Below are 21014 nucleotides of genomic sequence, written 5' to 3' on the forward strand. Positions count from 1 at the left end.
TGATAAAAATTTAGTGACAATACGTCAGCTATTTCACAGAGTTGTATTTGCATTCTGACTAGTTAGTTCAAAATGCTACCTCTAGTCTGGGCATGGTGGCTTATGCCTATAAGCCTAGCACTTTGGGAGGCTGACACAGGAGGATCACTTGAGCACAGGAGTAAGAGACCAGCCTGGGAAACATGTGAGACTTTTGTTTCTACAAAAAAAATTTAAAAATTAGCCAGGTGTGTGGGGGCATGCACCTGTGGTAATAGCTACTCAGGAGACTAAGGTGGGAGCATCACTTGAGCCAAGGAGGCAGAGGTTGCAGCGAGCTATGATCGCACCACTGCACTGCAGCCTGAGCAACAGAATGAGACTTGTCTCAAGCAAAAACAAAAACAAGAACAAAAACCCAACAACCAAAATGCTGCTTCTAGTTTTCTGCCTATTTGTAATAATGCGTATACATATTTCTGATATGTTTATGTTTGCAGAATGAATAGACTAATCAAAGCTAAAGCACAAATGCAAAAATTGGCATTGATGAGAACTGATTCTACTTACATGACATTCTGGAAAAGAGAAAATATACGAACAGAAAACAGATCAGTAGTTACCACGGACTAGAGACAGCTGAGGGAATTGACTACAAAGGGGCACAAAGGAACTTTTCTGGGTGATGGAAACATTCTACATTTTGATAGTGGTGTTGGTTACCTGAACAAAACTCATAACTGTACACTTAAAATGGGTGAATTTTACCATATGTACCTCAATAAGCCCAACTTAGGAAAACAATAAAAATAATGATGCCCCAACTGTCTTATTTAAATAATCTACATTTTAAAAGATGCTAATTTAGGATAAATTTTAAAATTTTTCAATGAATTTTACTGTTTAGAAATTTATCATTAAGGAAAACTATTCCAAACTTAGAAAAGGTAGAGATAGTTGTGTTCTTTCAAACTCATATAAAAGCATTGTCTAACAAGCTGACCTGAGGGACATCTGATGCTTTAGAATGATGTTACTGATAACAGCAGGAGGCAGACATATTCCTAGGCAGACAGGGGTGAGTCTGCAGTGAAACCTGACCCTCAAGCCAAAAACAGCCTGAAGCCTGAAAACCTGGCTGCGGGTTCCGGATAGAGTCCGCAACCAAAGTGAGAACGATTTCTGTGTGCCCGCTCTTTTCTGATTGGTTATTTCTGAAAACTTCCTTTTAATCAATCAAATGTTGCCTTTTCCAAGGGTACCTACAGCCCACATCTCCCCCATTCTGAGCCTATAAAAACCCCAGACTCAGCCACATGGAGGGACTACCCAACTTTGGGTAGGGGCTACTCACTTTGGGTCCCCTCTCTGCGGAGAGCTGTTCTGCCATTCGATAAAACACTTCTCTGCCTTGGTCACCCTCTGGTTGGCTGCATAACTCATTCTTCTTGAACGTAGGACAAGAACCTGGGACCTGCTGAATGATGGGTGCAAAAAAGGCTGTAACATGTTTCTGGCTGGCTCACTGAGCTGTGGGCATTGACACTCTCCCATTCTCTGGACCATGGGAGAGAAGAGCTGCAATCCTTCTGGAGCCCAGACCTCAGGACTCCCCAAGCTGGAGCTGTAACACCCCTTTGGGTTCCATGGTTGCTGATGTCTCTGAGTTTTTCAGGCACCACCATGTTCCTCTCATCCAGATGCTGGTGCCCAAGTAAGAGGCCACTTGCGGTATTCCTGGTCCAGCTGTAGATTTGTACAGAGCTGGCCCCTGGAGTTGCCCCCCACTGCTGTAGCAGCTGGTGCTCCTGGCTTGCCCTTGGTGGGTATAAGATCCAGGTCAGCAGCATGAGCACAGCACACAGCCTGCTGGGCCAAGTATGTGGGGCAAGTCCAGCAGCGAGCCCTGAGTGGAGTGAAGCTGGGGCAGGAGTTCTGCCGGCTGCAGAAATTTCTAACTGGAAAGCAGCACCTAAAAATCCTGTCATCTATTTTGTTAAAATTACTATTTACTATTGATTAGGACTAGATTCTAGGAATTAACATCTATCATTACAGAGTTGAAAATAATTTTCATTTGGTAGAGATGAAATTGATTTCTGTGTGATTGTGTAGGGGAGGAAAAAATGCTTCCTTCTAACCTTCTATGTTCTGTGGCTGGTCTAAAAATTAAATGGACATAAAACACATTAGCAGGAGAAAAATAACTTTAATTTATGGACATACGCATGGGAATCCCACTAAAAATGAGACTTAGGGAAGTACCCAGATAACTGAGACATATGTCAGCGTAAGGTATAGGAAAAAATAGGGCTTTGGAACTTCTGGGGAGTGGTGGAGGCAAATGATGGGAAGGTGAGAGGAGGAAATGTAGGGCGAATATAGTTTACCTTCTTATGTGGATAAAAGTCTCTCAGGCAGTAAAAATTGTCTTGGAGTTGTTCTCTTCCTGGTATAGATACCTTTACTAATAGAAATTTTCTTTGTAAATGTAAATTTTCCTTACAGAAGGGAAAGTTTATACATTATTTTAAACAGGTAAGGGGGAAGTGAAGAGCTTTTTCTGCATTGGCTGGTTCTTAATTTAGCTTGAAATAAGCAACATGCCAAGTGGCATATTTTGAGGGTAGCATGTTTTGAACCCCTTCAGTAGAAAAGATAATCCAGAGGTTATGATTTTATAGCTCTTTACGACATTAGCCAGTTTTTCTCTGTTGGGAGGAAAACTTTCCCCTAACCCTCTTAGGTTTGAATGGTCTAGGCCTTTGGATTAACTAAGAATAGATTAACAGAACAAAAGTTTTTGTGCCTACAGAAGTACTCAGTAATGAGTAACTTGTTTAGTAGCCAGAGATAAAAGTTTGTATTGCAATTTAGCAAAAATGGAGGGGAGGTTTAGGGCATCAATAGGAAAGTGTGAAAGGCTCTATTTGGCTTTTTGATGCTAATAGGCAGCTAAATTCATACTTCCTGGTGCTGAGGGTCAGTATTTTCTGAAACAGGAAACTCCCTGGGTGAGGGGGTGCGGGTAGTGTCAATGGCAGGTATATTTTTGGGAGTACCTGCATAAGTGTAGATAATGTTTTATTTTTATTTTTTGGTGATTGTAGATTAAGATGTTCTCAGTTTAAAATAATTTTTATACCACTTTGGTGAGCTGTTAATCTACCCAGTATCTAATTTAGCAATCTTATTTTAGCATCTTTTCTTTTACTAATTCTGTACACCAGTCTTGCATATACTTCTTTAAACAACCTTTACCATCCTAATGGTTCCCTCATTAAGTTTAAATATTTGAAATGTGCTCACTATGTATTCTCATAAATATATTTTTGAACATTAAAAAATTTATACTTTGGCAATTTTCTATACTTTTTCATTCCTAGTACATAGTACTTCTCTTACCTATGCATGTATTAGCCTTTTGTTAGTTTATAATATCATCATTATGGGAAAAGTATTCTGAGTTCTGAAGAGCCAATGAAGAAAGTTTTGAAACACACCCGATTTTAACTTGGGGACTGTCTGTACTATATTTTATTAATAGTCTGTGGTTTCGTGTTCTCTGGTACTTAAATTCCTAAGCTTTACTGCCTTGAAGTTCTTGGCACACCACAGGCAGATTAGCCACGTGGTCATGTTTTGGAGTTTGGGTTGTGTTAGAAGTTTGGGTTCTGTTAGAAGAATAATTAAATCTTAGGCAGAAATTGGCTGACTTCCTAACAGGCAAGGTTAAGTCTCATGATGCTAGGCTACTAGGCAGCGTTTCTTGGCATGACAGCTATTACACTGAAGTACTTGACAGTTTTCATTGTAAAGAACATTCTTATTTATAAAGTAGCTCCCTCATATTTGTGGCTTCACTTGCTGCAGTTTCAGTTACTCACGGTCAACCGCAGTAGGTTATTTTTATGAACATAAGATATTTTGAAAGAGAGAGACAGAGAGAGAGAGAGACCACATTCAAATAACTTTTATTACAGTAAATTGCTACAATTGTTCTATTTTAATATTAATTATTGTTAATCACTTACTGTGCCTAATTTATAAATTAAACTTTATCCTACGTATGTATATATTGGAAAAAAACAGTATATATAGGATTTGGTACTATCCCCCCACTGCAAGCACCTACTGGGGGTCTTGAAATGCAACCCTTATGAATAAAGGGAGACTGCTGTATCTCATTAAATTCTCACCTGGTAAATTTAACCTAGTGTTCTTTTATTCTCTCCTGAGTGGAATTTTGACACTTGGTTGTGATATTTTATGAAAAAGCCCTTATTGAAATAATTTTTGGTGCAGTTACGAAATTGATAGCCAATTTTATTTTTTCCTCTTTCCTTCTTTTCCTTCTCTGTGGTATTTCAAAATATTTCACAAAACTAGTGTATAGAATATGAACACACTTTACAGATGATAACTTTTAGTCACAGCATCCTCAGTTTAGAAACTTGCTGAATAATATTGTTCATATGATGACAAGTTTGAAATGAAGGCACATTATTTTGAATGGCTGCGTCCTATGGCCCAGGGTTACCGAAAATGTGGTCCATGGGCCTACGCCTGCCTGCAAACTGTTTACTACCTGTCTGTAATGAGATTTCTACAGAACTTGAAAGTATTTGTAAACTTTTGTAAGCAATTTCTCAGAGTAATTTTATGTCTGTTGAATAAACCTATAATGTTTTCCTAAGAGAAGGATGTGGTTTGTCACTTACTGTTTCTTCTCCTCCTTCTTACTTTCTTCCACTCCTCTTTCTCTTTCTGCTGTTATTGTTACTGCCCCTGCTGCTCATCTTCTCTTTCCTGATTTAATTCTTTGTCTTCTTCTTCTTCTTTTTGTCTTCCTTTCTCCCTCTTCCTGCTCCTTCTGATTCTTATCCCTTGTCTTCCTCCTCCTCTAGATATGAAAGTCCACTATATTCACATAAGGTATGTAAGTAATTGTTCCTTTCAGTTACCTTGATGAGAACTTATTAATTTAAAATATTATTTTAAACACCACTTTTATCTTATAGCTCCAGTGAAAAACTGCATTTTGTAACCTACATTTTTTTAATGGAATAAATTCCAGTTTTTCAGCTTGATTTTCAGGATCTTTCCAATGTAAGCCCAATATAACAGTCCTAACTTTTCATAATTCCCTTAAAAATTATGATGATTTCCCCTTTATTGTGTATTTATACCATTTATCTTCCAAGAATGGATTCTCCGCTGACTTATCATTTGGTTCACCCGTCTAATGAGTATTTAGCATCAATTAAATGCTGGGCAATGAGTTCCTGCCACTCAGGAGTTTAACATCTAGATCGTAGTCAAATACTTACCTCTCCTTTGGGGGTGTCTCCATGAGGTATAATTAGAAAAAGCACGGCCAGGCGCAGTGGCTCACGCCTGTAATCCCAGCACTTTGGGAGGCTGAGGTGGGCAGATCATTTGAAGTCAGGAGTTCGAGACAAGCCTGACCAACATGGCGAAGCCCCGTCTCTGTTAAAAACACAAAAAAATTAGCTGGGCGTGGTGGCACATGCCTGTAGTCCCAGCTACTCAGGAGGCTGAGCAGGAGAATTGCTTGAACCCGGGAGACAGAGGTTGCAGTGAGCTGAGATCACGCCACTGCACTCCAGCCTGGGAGAGAGTGAGCCTCCGTCTCAAAAAAAAAAAGCACTAAGAGTTGTCTGAAGAGTTGAGAGTCACAGGGATTGGGGACCGGGATATAAATCTTAGCTGGTCACTACCCCTAACTCCTTGGGTCTCCTTTGTGTACTCATCTGTAAAGTGGGTATGATGCTGATCTTTCCTTCATAAAGGATTTTTTTAAAAAGATTATATTAAATAATAAGGTGAAAGAACATGGCACAATGTAGAATTTATTCAATGCTATTTTCTTCTTGTTGCCTATGAAAAAATTTTACTTTCTATTTACTTTAATTCTGACACCAAAGGCTATCCTTTTCCTGTTCTACACCATGCACATTCTAAACTAGTTCCATTTCCTGGTACTATCTTCCTGTTCCAACTCCCCTTTTTATTTCTGCAATGCCCACTCTTCCTTTTCCATCTGCCCGAATTGTGTACTTCCTTCAGGATGAGATTCAAAACCTCACTCCTCCAAAATCACTCATGGGCCCCTTGACTTTTCTGGAATTTTCTTATAGAGCTACTTCAGCTCTTGGTTATGTTATCTCTGGTGTTGACTATTTTATTAATTTCATCTTGCCTTCCCAGTGAAAATGAATGTTCTTTGATGGTAAGGAATTTGTTTTTTTTCCCTTGCTTTCTTTGCATTCTTTTTCTTTTTTTTTTTTTTTTAAATAACAACCTCCTGTCCAATTATAAGGTATTTGTATTTTTCTGTTCCCTAGAGTGTAGAGCATATGAAAGATAGTTAAAAATACAGCAGAACCTTGACACTGGTGAGGGATATGGGTAAGCCATGCTATAATGTGGATGCCCACCGGTCAGGGGTATTTACTGCTCATGTACTTCTCCCATTTATACCATCCTCATGATGCAAGTGCACCAAATTTGCGCTTTAGCAAAATGGCAAACTCATGTCCTTGGACATCTTGCGCTTGCAAAAAGCTGAAACCTCAACTGTCAAAACCTCAAATGCCAAGAGTTTCTTATGTTTTTGATAAAATTGTGGTTGTACCCAAAAGTACTTGATGAAAATTTTTTATTTAGCACATTATTTTGGCATCGTACTGCCTCAGTACTCATCTCCAATTACCTATCAGGTGTGGGTTTGAAGGGTTGTTCCGGGGTGAATACAGACAGGGGAATATCTTCTAGTTCTTGCCTGGAGGCTCTGGACCCACCCGCACTTTCCCAGACCTGAAGGAGCAGCAGCTACCAGATGCCAAGCACTGCCTTTAGGTGCTCAGATGAACTTCTGAGCCATATCACCTGTCCTCAAAAGCCCTGACCCAAGAAGTGTCCCTTCTCTCAGATGTCCCCTCTCTCAGTAGGTTCACCCAGTAACCAGTTTTATGAAGTATAGTGATTTTCAAAATGGGAAGAGAAAGCAGTGCTTTGACTTAGAGGACTCTCTTCTGTTTAATTTTAACTTTCAATATATAGTTTTTAATTGTAGAAATTACTTCAAAAGGAAATTAAAGAATTGAAACCCCAAGTCCCAGCATATTAGGAACTAATATGAGAGCTTACTTTCAAATAATGGCTAACTCTAGTGGAATGCTTACAAGGTACCTGTGTTGGTTTTTCATCGCCCTGACACATGCCTGAAAGTATGTATCTTCCAGAGAGTATCTGATTCTATGACTTCCTCTGATGACTCGCCTATGACTTTCTCTGATGACTAGGCTATTTTATAGCTTTCTAGAAATAGAAAGTAAGTTGTAGAAAACTGATAACAATGCAGGTTTTTCCTGTCCACAGTAATGCAAATCATTCTTTTTTTATTCTTATTTTTATTATTATTATTATTTTTTGAGATGGAGTCTCACTCTGTTGCCCAGGCTGGAGTGCAGTGGCGTGATCTCAGCTCACTGCAAGCTCCACCTCCTGGGTTCATGCCATTCTCCTGCCACAGCCTCCCGAGTAGCTGGGACTACAGGCGCCTGCCACCATGCCAGGCTATTTTTTTTGTACTTTTAGTAGAGACGGGGTTTCACAGTGTTAGCCAGGATAGTCTTGATCTCCTGATCTTGTGATCCGCCCGCCTCGGCCTCCCAAAGTGCTGGGATTACAGGTGTGAGCCACCGTGCCCGGCTGCAAATGATTCTTGTTCACAGAAATGCAAAGACATATTGCATTTAGAGATAAAACTTTATTATGTCTTATAAAACATTATAGAGATAAAACATGAAAATGTTTACTGACCTATGGGATATCAATCAGTTTTGCATTTATTAGCAAAACATTTTAGCATTCCTAACTGCATGTATACATTCTCCAAATTCTCCTCATTCTCCAAATTCTGTTTCCTCATTAATTAATTAAATCAACAAATTATTTGACACAGGTTCATTTTACATTTGTTTGAGAGTCATGATTTTACTTTGTTAAAAATTATAGTTTAGCAATTTTGAAGGTTCCACTGAAAAGCCCAAGTGGGCTTTCCTGACAAAGTAAACTTCTGATGGGGTTTAGGACACACTACTCCAAAATATAGTACCTTGGCATATTAAATATTTTAAGCTGAAGACATTTGAGAAGCAGGAAGTTCACTCCACTTTCCCCCCAAGTTTTTCTCCCCTGAAGCAGACCATGAAACCTAGGAAGGATTTTCTGATCTTTCCCTGAAGAAAAAGGCTGGATGCCCTCCCAATACCTGGAGGAAAGGAATGTCCTTATCTTTGAAGATAAAATGACACTGAGAATAATTTGTACAAACAAGATGAAACTGCCTTTGCAAAATTATGACAATGAGAGAAATCTGATATAGTTGACTCCGTCTTGTTTCTGACCTCCAAGATGTCCTTGATCATTCCTGGGCATAGGCCAACTTAACTTTGGGAGAAGTTTATTTATTTTTATTTTTATTTTTTTTTTTGTGATGGAGTTTCACTCTTGTCACCCAGGCTGGAGTGCAATGGCGGTCTTGGTTCACTGCAACGTCCGTGTCCCATGTTCAAGCAATTCTCCTGCCTCAGCCTCCTGGGTAGCTGGGATTACAGGTGCCTGCCACCATGTCAGGCTATTTTTTTTTTTTTTTTTCGAGATGGAGTCTCACTCTGTCACCCAGGCTGGAGTGCAGTGGTGCGATCTCGGCTCACTGCAAGCTCTGCCTTCCGGGTTCTGCCTACCATTCTCCTGCCTCAGCCTCCCAAGTAGCTGGGACTATAGGCGCCCGCCACCTCACCTGGCTAATTTTTGTATTTTTAGTAAAGACGGGGTTTCACCTTGTTGGCCAGGCTGATCTTGAACTCCTGACCTCAGGTAATCTGCCTGCCTTGCCTTCCCAAAGTGCTGGGATTACAGGCATGAGCCACTGCACCGGACCTGTTTATAATGTAACTTGCAAGCAAGGATGAGAATAATCCCTCAGTAAACAAATCCCCTCCTTGTTTAGGGACCAAAAATCATCTTTGTAAGACTAATGAAAGGCCACAAGAATAGGATTATGTGGGGTGGTGGGCTGAACTCTGCTAAGATGTAGGCATCTTTCTATAATCCTTTACTGCCCAGGAGTCATGTGACCAGAGGTCACAAGATTTGTGACTTCCTTAGTTGCTCCTATAGATAACGTCACGATTGTAAAACCTAAGATTATTTTTTTTTGAGACACTTTCTCACAGAGCCAACATGGACTCATGACTCAACTGAACCTGTGGCCCCACTCAGATGTGGACTCAGTGCTTGAGGACTGTTTTCCACACCCTTGTGATTTCATCCCCCACCAATCAACAGCACCCTTTCGCTAGCCCTCTGCCCACCAAACTCCATAGAAACCCTAAACTCTGAGCCTCTGGGGCTATTGATTTGAATGATATTATAATTTTGTTTCCTGCATGGCAGGGCCAGCCTCGTGTCAATTAAACTCTTTCTTAACTGCAGTGCCATGGTCTATATGAATCAGTTTTGTCTGTGCAGCAGGCAGGAAGAACTCATCAGGAGATTACAAAGATTTGCTGTTTTCCCCATTTTATTACTATTAGATCATACATTTTGTCCAATCATATTTCTCCATGACAGTTCACCTCTCATCAAACCTAATATAAAAATATGCAGATTTTACCATTTTTTTTGTGGTCTTCATTTTTTTAATGAAAGCTTCTGTGTCATGTGAAACTTATATTAAATAAATTGTATATTTTTGTCTTGAGAATCTGTCTTTTGTTAAGGGGTCTCAGCTGTGAACCTAGGATGGGTACAGAGAAGATGGTTTTCTCACCTTACACTGTGTTGCTGGAGAAGTTTACCAATGGTTGCTTAACCTGGACACATCTTTTCTTGATTGCCAGAGTAAATTCCAAGTAATAGTAGAACTTTGGCTTTGCTAACTCACTCTCTGTTTATCTAGTTTTATCCCTCTCTCTCTAGTAATTTTGTGTTTAGTTCTTGTTTCTGGTTTGCCCATAGTCAACAACTTATTCTCAATTAGTTGTTGCAATGATTGGGAATTTGGTTTTTATGATGTAACCGTTTGGTGATCGCTCTACATGATGGAGAAGATTTTTTTGTTGGGTAAAAAACAACAGAGAATCTGGTAAGTTTTTGTTTGTTTTTCTGTATGTTCATCTATTTGTGAACTCAAATCAATTCAGAATGTTGTGCCCGCTGGGAAGAAGACTAGATTTTTTATATCGAGCCTAGTTAGTGTTTGTATTTCTGTGTTTATTCTTGACTCATGGCAGAATTCAAAGACTGAAGCCACAAGCTCTCTACATATCAATGTGTCTATATGTATTAGTATTTGTCATTAGGAAAGATACTGCCTTTTAATTGTAAGAGTTGGAAAAGTTTTTCAGCTTTCAGAAAGTATTAATACTAGAAAGTATTTACAAATTAGATTATATTGTCTCTTAAAGAAGCTCTCATCTTATTTTTATAGAGATAAATAAGCCCTTATATAATTCTAATATTTCCCCAATTCACAGAAAATAAGAAAATTGAATTTTTAATATGTTAAATGTACTTGATTTTTTAAAAAATTCTTTTTACAAAGACTATTAGCTCAAAAAAATGATAAGACTTTAAGTTTACATAGTAATGTGAAATCTTTGGCAGATCTGACTGATTTAGTAATTTTTTTAATAGCTGAAGCTTTTATTTGATTTATCAATATTAGGTAAAATGTATGCATTAGTCCATTTTCACACTGCTATAAAGAAATAACTGAGACTGGGTAATTTATAAGGAAAGAGGTTTAATTGACTCACAGTTCCTCATGGTTGGGGAGGCCTCAGGAAACTTACAATCATGGCAGAAGGTCAAGGGGATTCAGGCAACTCTTCACAAGACGGCAGGAAAAAATGAGAAAGAGCAAAAGATGGAGGAAGTGCCAAACACTTATAAAACCGTCAGATCTCCTGATAACTCACTCATTATCATGAGAACAGCATGGAGGAAGTCACCCCCATGATTCAATCACCTCCCACCAGGCTCCTCCCACCTGGGGAACATAATTCAAGATGAGATTTGGATGGGGACACAAAGCCTAACCATATCATTCTGCCCCTGGACCCTCCCAAATCTCATGTCTTTTCACATTTCAAAACTAATCATGCCTTCCGGACAGTCCCCCAAAGTCTTAATTCATTCCAGCATTAACTCAAAAGTCCAAGTCTAAAGTCTCATCTGAGACAAGGCAAGTCCCTTCTATCTATGAGCCTGTAAAGTCAAAAGCAAGTTATTTACTTCCAAGATACAGGTATCAGATAGCATGCTCCCATTCCAAATGGGAGAAATTAGCCAAAACAAAGGGGCTACAGGCCACATGCAAGTCCAAAATCCAGCAGAGTAGCCATTAAATCTTAAAGCTCCAAAGTGATCTCCTTTGACTCTGTGTCTCATATCCAGGGCATGCTGATGCAAAGGCTGGGCTCCCAAGGCCTTGGATAGCTCTGCCCCTGTGGCTTTGCAGGGAACAGCCTCTGAAGCTGCTTTCATGGGCTGGCATTGAGTGCCTGCAGCTTCTCCAGGTGCACGGTGCAAGCTGTTGGATCTGCCTTTCTGGGGTCTGGAGGACAGTGGCCCTATTCTCACACCTCCACTAGGCAGTACCCCATTGAGGACTCTGTGTTGGGGCTCCAACCTCACATTTTCCTCCCATATTGCCCTAACAAAGGTTCTTCATGAGGGCTCCACCCCTGCAGCAAACTTCTTCCTGGACAACCAGACATTTCCATACATCCTCTGAAATCTAGGTGGAGGTTCCCAAACCTCAATTCTTGACCTCTGTGCACCTGCAGGCCCAACACCACATGGAAGCCACCTAGGCTTGGGGCTTGCACCCTCTGAAGCAACAACCTGAACTGTACCTTGGCCCCTCCATCCACAGCTGGAGCTGAAGTGGCTGGGATGCAGGGCGCCAAGTTCTGAGGCTGCACAGAGCAGCAGTGGGGACCCTGGGCCTGGCTTATGAAACCATTTTCCCCTCCTAGGCCTCCAGGAGGCCTACTTATGCAAATTTCTGCAGCCAGCTTGAATGGGTTTTTCTTTTCTACTGCATGATCAGGCTGCAAATTTTCCAAACTTTTATCCTCTGCTCCCCCTTTAAATATAAGTTCTAGTTTCAGATAATCTCTCTCAAGTTCAAAGTTCACTGATCTCTAGGGCAGGGACAAAATGCTACCAGTCTTTTTGCTAAAGCATCGCAAGAGTAACCTTTACTCCAGTTCCCGATAAGTTCCTCATCTCCATCTGAGACCACCTCAGCCTGGACTTCATTGTCCATATCACTGTCAGCATTTTGGTCAAAACCATTCAGCAAGTCTCTAGGAAGTTCCAAACTTTCCCACATCTCCCTTTCTTCCTCTGAGCCCTCCAAACTGTTCCATCCTCTGCTTGTTATCCAGTTCCAAAGTCACTTGCAAATTTTTGGGTATCTTTATAGCAGTACCCCACTCTACCATTAACAATTTGCTGTATTAGTCCTTTTCTACACTGCTATAAAGAAATACCAGAGACTGGGTAACTTATAAAGGAAAGAAGTTTAATTGACTCACAGTTCCTCATGGCTGGGGAGGCCATTATAGACAAAGTAGCAGCCCCCAGAAATACTCAAAGCCTAAGACTGAATTTCTGTGGGGTCCCTGAGAGAAGGATTCACTGATAAGAGTGAATGAGAATGACAGGGGTTGAGTCCAGACCTCATTACCAAGAATGCTGCCCAGAGGTGCTTCAATCCCATCCCAGCCTCTGTGCTCATCAAGCAGGGAACAAAAAAGATACAGGCCTTCACACTTCTCCTAGCTGGGGACACTGATGATCCCATGAAAATGTGAGCTCACAGGGGAAATTAGTGATACATCCGAGGAGAACAAGATGTGCAAAAGAAAGTTCACTTACTGAAAACCTATATCTGAACACACAGCATTTACAAAAATTTGATCATATAGTAAGTCAAAAGACAAATTTAGGTAAGTCTCAACAAATTTAAAAAAGCTTGTATCATTCAGACCACATTCTCAAACTACAATGCAATTAAATTAGAAGTTAATTAAAAAATTAATTGAAAAAATTGCCTTATTTGAAAACTTTATTAAGGGAACTTGCTACTCACTTTCTCTATAAGACGTGGTGAGATTACAAACAGAACTGTTTTTACTGTAAGAATAAAACAGATGTTTTTAAATCTCAAAAATTCTTTTATCCTTCTTAGTAAGTTCCTAGGCTACTTATTAAAGTATTAATAAGTTCCTAGGCTACTTATTACTGTATTAATAAGTAATACTTATTAGCATAGGATCTTGTTAGTTCCTGAAGAACAATCCTTAAGATTTTCAACAACTTTAATTCAGAACAATCTTTAAGATTTTATATTTTCTTTTCTGATTTCTTCTTTGATTTTGGAAACAAGAAATAGAAAAATGAAGACCAAAAAACAAAAACTTCAAAAAAAGTGTGCGACTTTTGTTGAAAACTAAACTATGTTCTTGAGGTGGGAAAGAATGTGCTTACTAACACTGGTCAACAATTAAAAAAAAACTTGGGATCATTTTTCATCTGCCTTCTTATATTTTAATAATTTATGTTGCCCTAAATTCCACATAGAATGTGGAGGAAATCAAAAGGAATGTAGATAACAATTTAAGGCTTAACTCCTAAATTTCTATCTTGGGTCTCAAACTCTTCCTTGAACCCAAGCTTTTTATATCTATCTACCTACTTAAGCTTTTTATATATGGACATTTCCCCTTGGATGTCTAATAGGCATCTCAAACTCAATGAATTCAAAATTGCACTCTTGATCTCCAGCCTCCATAAACCTGCTCTGCCTTTGGTCTTTCCATTTCACCACTACTCTTTCACTTGTTTAGGCCAAAAACGTTGGAGTCATTGTGGATCCTTCTCTTTTTATTAAATTCTGCATGCACTTTAGATACAAATACTGTTGGCTTTACCTGGAAAATATTCCTCAATCTGACAATCTTAGCATTTTCACTGCCACTTCTTTGGTCAGTGCCACCATCATTTCTACCCTGGAAAATGGCACTGTCTAGTGTCCCTGAATCCATCACGTGCTTTTATAATCTGTTTGCTACTCAGCAGTCAGATGATGTTATGAACCTGCTGAAAACCCTTCTTATCACAGGGACCCACAAGGCTTTCCATAGCTTGGTTAGCTGCTTCTCTGATCTGTTCTGTTTCTACTTTCCTTCTCCCTCACTGCCTCCAGCCACACTGGCCTTCCTGGTGTGCCTAAAACAGGTGCAAATCCTTCCTACCTACCTCAAGGTCTTGCACTTATTGCTTCTTCTACCTGAAACCTCTAGAGACTTCCACGGCTTCCTCCCACCTTTAGTTATTCTGCATGAATACCTTGGACCCAGTATGTCCTTTTCCTAAACATATTTTTATAAAATGGCACGCCAACATTCTTTATTACTTGCCCTGCTTTATTTATTTTTTCATAGCACTTTCACTATCTATCATTATAGATCTCTATTCATTTGAATGTTGTGTGTCTCTTTAATAGAATGTAAGCTCCTTGAGGGCAGAAGTTTATGCAAGAAAGCAGCTGAGCATAGGTTGGTGCCAGCACAAAGTAGGCACTTAATAAGTATTTTCTAGTGAATTGAGAGTGAATATTAAGGGTAGAGATGGTGGGGTAGCTAGATCCTTCAAAAAGGCTGAATTGGTTGTTTGTAAAGATGAACTAATTTTAGAAATTAAGCATTTCCAAAGAAACCACTGATAAAATTACTCACAGAAATTGCTGATTCATATATGGAAATACATTTAAAATCTGGCAAAGTGACATGCTACAATCATTGAGCAGTCTGCAGTTCAAGTGGAATGTGCTGTAATGGGACTTTTGACATCCATTCTCTATAGAGGCAGCTGTAAACACATTTAATATCCAACTCAAAAACTCACATCGTTTATCACTGCATTACAGGCCTGGGACTTTCCAAGAATAAACAAATTGCTAACTATTTATACAGACATTCTTTTTTTTACAGACATTCACTGCAATGATCTGAGATGGACTTAAGTGTTACATTTCTTAACTGATGTTTTGCAATTGTTTTCTCATTAACTCCCTCCCATGCTTTTCTCTTCTCATCTCTCCTCAAACTCTTGTCAGAACAACATGCTGCATTGTGCAACAGAAGTTTACTTTCATCTCCAAACATGTTAAATGATACATTAGATTAAAGGAAAGAATGTTAAGACTAATGGAGAAGACATTAAAATGAAGAGATGTTTCATTAAAAAAAGAAAGAGTCCTATTTTGGATCCCGAAGGCATTCACTAATTTCCCATTGTAATTTATTTACAGCAAGCTTCCCAATTCTGCTTCTAGTTCAATTCCAAGGGTCTAGGTGTTGGGAGCAAACCCGAAATTATGACATTTTGAGTATAACACGATACCTTTTAAACTGATCGTGTTGACAAGCCACTTAGGGATTGGAATGAGACCAAAGACAGGAGGCTTGGCAGATGACAGATGATCAGAAGATGCTGTTTCTACTTTTTTTTTTCTCCCCAGACCTACTGGGGAGAAATGCCGACAGTCTTTTGGACTGGACTCTTCTAAGCTCCGTTATGGTAGTCTAAAACACCAACCTTTTGGCCAGCAGTATGCATTTCCTTTCAAATGGCACTTCATTGGGTAATTTTAGCTATGAATATTCACAAAGAACCTTCAATATCATTGTCTGTAGAAGAAAAATAACTAACAGGAATAAAGAAAAACATCTGGATAATATATAAATAAAAGCACCCTGAAGACCCTGTGACCATTTAAAAATATTACACACAGAATTCTGAATGAAAAACTGCAGTTTGTTTTCCATTTGCTTTGTGAAATGGACATCTAAGGTGTTTCCCAATAAACATTTGAAAAGAAACAGAAGACCCAAAAGACAAACTTAGGTCTTTCATTTAGGACTAGGCTAAATGGAAGAGGGCTTGGTTTATAACAGAGAAAATTTAATATGGAGCTGTTAGGAAAGCTCCCCACCGAGGTGAATCCATTAATCCTTAGTAGCCTGTGTAGTGCTTTCAAAGGTTCTGCCCACAAAGAGTCATCACTGAGACACAAAGAGTCATCACTGAGATTAATAGGATAATGCACAGAATTCATCAGGAAGTGAACTCTGTTTTGCTACCTCGTGATCCTCAAGGGAGTACTTCAACCACACTTTGTCCAAAACTGTTATTTAATGAGTCATGTTTGCACTCAGTTACTCTGAAGTCAAATGAGTAGTATATGTTATAAATTATTTCTGCACAACGTTCTTGTATCATATGAGGATAAGTGCTCTGTGTTATGACACAATCACCCCTTCTTGTGCTTTAGAGAGACTGTATCTTTCCAAAATACATAATAATTTTATATCTGAGAGCCAACAGCTTTCTTTTTGAGACAGGGTCTCGCTCTGTCACTCAGGCTGGTGCAGTGGCACAATCTCAGCTCACTGCAACCTCTGACCCCTGGGCTCAAGTGGTCCTCCCACCTCAGCCTCCCAAGTAGCTGGGACCACAGGCATGCGCCACCATGCCTAGCTAATTTTTTGTATTTTTAGTAGAGACAGGGTCTCACCATCTTGCCCCGGCTCGTCTCAAACTCCTGAGTTCAAGTGGTCCATCCACCTTGGTCTCCCAAAGTGTTAGGACTACAGGTGTGAACCACTATGCCTGGCCTAAAAGCCAAGAATTCTTTAACTCAACAAAAAATGGTGGTTTATAAGAATTATTTTTTGGAGATGGGGGATAAACATAGTATTTTTTAATTATTTGATTTAATTTGACATTTGGAAGAGAAAAATTTCAGGTCATTGATTATCAATTCTTGTGATATTATAGCTCATCAGATGTTTAGCTGTCTCAAGGGATATATACAAATTCTCCAAAATATCACAAAACAAAATGAACTCTAATGGCTTCAAAAACAACAATTATAGAGCCCCTGTGGAGTGCCAGGGACTACTTTGCATATTTTGACTCATATATTTAAGGCTCTAAATATCCTTAGGAGATAAAAACTGCCATTATTCCAATTTTATAAAGGAAGACACTGAGACAGAGATTGAGGATGAGGGAATTTGGTCAACATCACACAGTTAAAAATAGAAGATCTGGAATTTGAATCCATTAGTCAGACCTGAGAGCATATGCTTTACTGCTTTCAGTGAATTCACTGACTAGCGAAGTGTCTTCTATATGCACAATTCTGGGCTAGTGCTGGACATAAGGAGGACATCTGGCTGGTCGCGTGCAGCACTGGATGTCCTCAGGCTGGTGCTTCATTGTCATGTGGTCCCTGACACAGTTGCCAGAATGCATGACCTCCGTAGATCATCACACTACTTTGATCTCATTTTTTTTTAATGTAACAGCTTTATTGAGATATAGTTAACATAACATATAATTCACTCATGTAAAGTGTACAATTTAATGGCTTTTAATATATTCACAGAGTTGTACAACTATCACCATCATCAGTTTTAGAATATTTTCATTATCCCCAAAAAAAAGAACCTCATACCCATTAGTAGTCACTCCTTATAACCCCCTCCCCCAACTACTGACAAGCACTGGTCTGCTTTATGTCTCCATAGGTTTTTTATTATGAACATTTCATATAAATAGAATCATACAATATGTGACCTTTTCTGTCTGACTTCTTTCATTTAGCATGATGTTTTCGAGCTTCATCCATGTTATAGAGTGTGTTAGGACTTCATTTCTGCTTATTGTCAAATAACATTCTGTTGTCTGAATTTGCCACATTTTATGTATTCATTCATTACTCAATAGACATTTTTCCACTCTTTGGCTATTATAAATAACGATGCTATGAACATTTATGTGCAAGTTTTTTGTGTAGACATGTTTTAATTTCTCACAGGTATATACTTAGGAGTGAAATTGCTGTGTCATAGGTTAAGTCTATGTTAAATATTTTAAGAAATTGCCAGCCTGTTTTTCTCCTTGCTTATTGATAGTAAGAAGTCCTTCTTAGCAGTTTTTGCAAAAGTGACTTTTCTCCTCTATAGAAGCACCTTGACGTTAGAAGACAAGGATGCCAGACCTTGTCTTCAACAAATATTCAACATCTGGTGGACTATAAGTGGCCACTTTCGGTAACAGAAACCAAATGGAAAGCGTAGAATAATCTTGAGTAACTACCCCATCTTTTCTTAATTTTAGGTCTTTTAAGTGACTATATGAAACTAATAAATGATGGTAACAATAGTAGCATCTGTTAAACACTGTAGATGTATCAGGAGGTCTATGAAGTATTACAAATATTTTATCATTCAATTTTAGAACCACTAAAATATTTTAGAATCTTTGCATTCTAGAGAGTAAGATTAAAGCAAAATTATAAGAATGATAGAGCCATAGTTTTATCTATACTGATGACTAGGTAGAGGAAGAAGGTTTAGCTTGACGTAAGAAAAACTAAAACAAAAAGATGAACTCCCCTGAATGGAAACTATTCAAAAGACACTCACTTAGCTGGGTGAAAGATAGTTTCACTGAGACTGTTTTCAGGAAGCAGAAAGTAGAATGAGTTATTGTTATTTTTTTCTGGGTCTGTGTACTTATGATGCTATCTTATGGTTTAATTTTTCTATAGGTACACAGGATGTGTGGGTAGCCAATTAAAGTATTATAGAAGCTAGTAAATATTAACAGAAAAACGAAATGAGGAACTGTTCTATTAAAACATTTTATTAGCTATTGTTAAAAAATTTTTCTGTTGCAAAGCGCCCATCTCTTGCCTACTATGAAAATTTGTTTGAATAGGTTTATCCACCTAAGCCTACATCAGACAACAGTGAGTAGACACAAAGTTAAACACACAAGAAACAACTCTTATGCGGTATTTTGTTGTGATGTCTTTTAAGCAAAAATTGGGAAATTTATATTTATTATAACAAATGATGGACAAATGATGGCCACAAAAGCCATTGCTTGCAAATAATTATAATTCATACAGTAATGACATTTCCTATGAAAAGAATTACAATATATGTCATGGAATCCACCACTAGTCTTCCTCCTGGAAATAAAAATCAAACTGATCAATTTGCTTCAGTATATTAGGTAAGAAAAAAAAATGGTGTCTAACTGCAGAGTGCATTGTGTTAATTCAGATTTTGTATAAAGTTGCCCATATAAAAATTTTCTAATGTGGATTAAAATTCTGATTATACAACTATGAAAAAAATTGGAAGTATTATTATTCTCAGTGAATTCTAATTTGATTTGAAGGCCTTGAGAAGAATCCCTCTCCTACATTCTGCTTTAGTCCTTAAGATCCAGTTAGAAGCTGCTTGCAGTCATCCTCATTGCTTGGGAAGACTAGGCTTTTCTATTTAGCAACCAATCCAGGAACTAGATTTCACCACACTAACCACATCTTCCTTCTCTGTGTCATACTTGTATGTTTTTGGTCCTGAAAAGAAGTAAATGTAGCCTAAAAGAGACAAAGTTGAAATTGGGTTACTGAAGATGAGCAGCACATATATAAATGGAAGGTTTTGTCATTGTCACTTTCTTAAGGTGCCACCAAAGGGGAATTGTGAATTTGTCAGGCGGCAGTTAGCTTGTCTTCTGTCTTCATGCCCTAGAACCCGACTCCTCAACTTCTCAGTCATTTCTGAGCTTTCTCCTTATTCCAGCCAGGGTAAGGCCTTCTTGTTGGGGTCATCCAATGTGCCATGCTCAGTTATGTGCTGTGCTTCTGCTCAGGCTGTTCTCCTCTAGGAAGCCCCTCCCCTTTTCTTTCTCTAGTTAAGCCTTTGGCCAATCTTCAAAACCCATCTGAAGTCCCACCATAAAATTTCCAATGACTGCTGCCAATTCTGACATTTTAATTCTCAGATCAGCTCTTGCAATTATTGTGAAGTCTACCGCACGACTCAATGCTAAATTATAGGTTATCTGTTTTCCAGTCATTTCATCTGTGTTGGGTGAACCATTCTGTGAGAGCAGAGGCCACATCTGGAATGGTCTTTGCACTTCTGAACAGTGTCCAGCCCTGTGCTATTTTTTCAAGAAGAGTGTGCTAACTGACTACTTCAGAAGATTCAATTAAATTTATTCAACAAAGGTCTATTCAACTTTCCTAGCTATGTGTTAAATTGCAGGAGTTGGATGATGGAGTGGGAAAAAGCACTGAGAAGCTTGAGACTGTTTTTTTTTTTTGAGACAGGGTATCACTCTGTTGCCCAGGCTAGAGTGCAGTGGTGCAATCACAGTTCACTGCAGCCTCGACCTCCTGAGCTCAAGTAATCCTCCCATCTCAGCATCCTAAGTAGCTGGGACTACAGGTGTGTACCATCATTCTCAGCTAACTTTTTTGTAGAGACAGAGTTTTGCCATATTGCCCAGGCTGGTCTTGAATTCCTGGGCTGAAGTGATCCTACCACCTCACCCTCCCAAAGTGCTGGGATTACAGGTGTGTGCCACTGTGCCTGACCAAGACTATGTGTATTTTAAAGATAGAAAAGGTAATCTTGACCCACGTAGACTTTATGATCTAGCTGACTAATCGACTGAAGCTATACTTTAAAAACTTTCCATTAGGTGGCCAACATGCTGAAACTCCATCTCTACTAAAAATACAAAAGTTAGCTGGGCCTGGTGGTGGGTGCCTGTAGTCCCAGCTACTTGGGAGGCTGAGGCAGGAGACGTGCTTGAACCTGGGAGGCGGAGGTTGCAGTGAGCAGAGACTGCGCCAGTGCACTCCAGCCGGGCCACAGAGCGAGACTCCGTCTCAAAAAAAAACAACAAAGCAACAACAACAAAAATACACAAAAACAAAAACAAACAAACAAACAAAAACTTTCCATTAGGAAAGAGAGAACTACAATACCAGAACTTTTATAGTTACTCTTTCTAGTGGATAATCTGTTTAGATAAACTTATGAAAGGACCTA

The 21014-nt window shown here is 39.0% G+C and overlaps 1 protein-coding gene across 1 annotated transcript in view; it reads right to left on the reverse strand.

Annotated features, from left to right (window-relative positions):
* Nucleotides 1-18955: 18955 nt before the first annotated feature.
* Nucleotides 18956-21014, reverse strand: part of MMP20 (matrix metallopeptidase 20) — a 48012-nt gene continuing 45953 nt past the window's right edge. The window contains exon 10 of the mRNA XM_002822398.4: nt 18956-19549. Coding sequence (XP_002822444.3) covers nt 19449-19549 — 101 coding nt within the window. The 3' untranslated portion in view covers nt 18956-19448. The remainder of the gene's footprint in view (nt 19550-21014) is intronic.

The sequence above is a fragment of the Pongo abelii genome, chromosome 9, assembly GCF_028885655.2.
Source record: "Pongo abelii isolate AG06213 chromosome 9, NHGRI_mPonAbe1-v2.0_pri, whole genome shotgun sequence".
NCBI classification, from domain to species: domain Eukaryota; kingdom Metazoa; phylum Chordata; class Mammalia; order Primates; family Hominidae; genus Pongo; species Pongo abelii.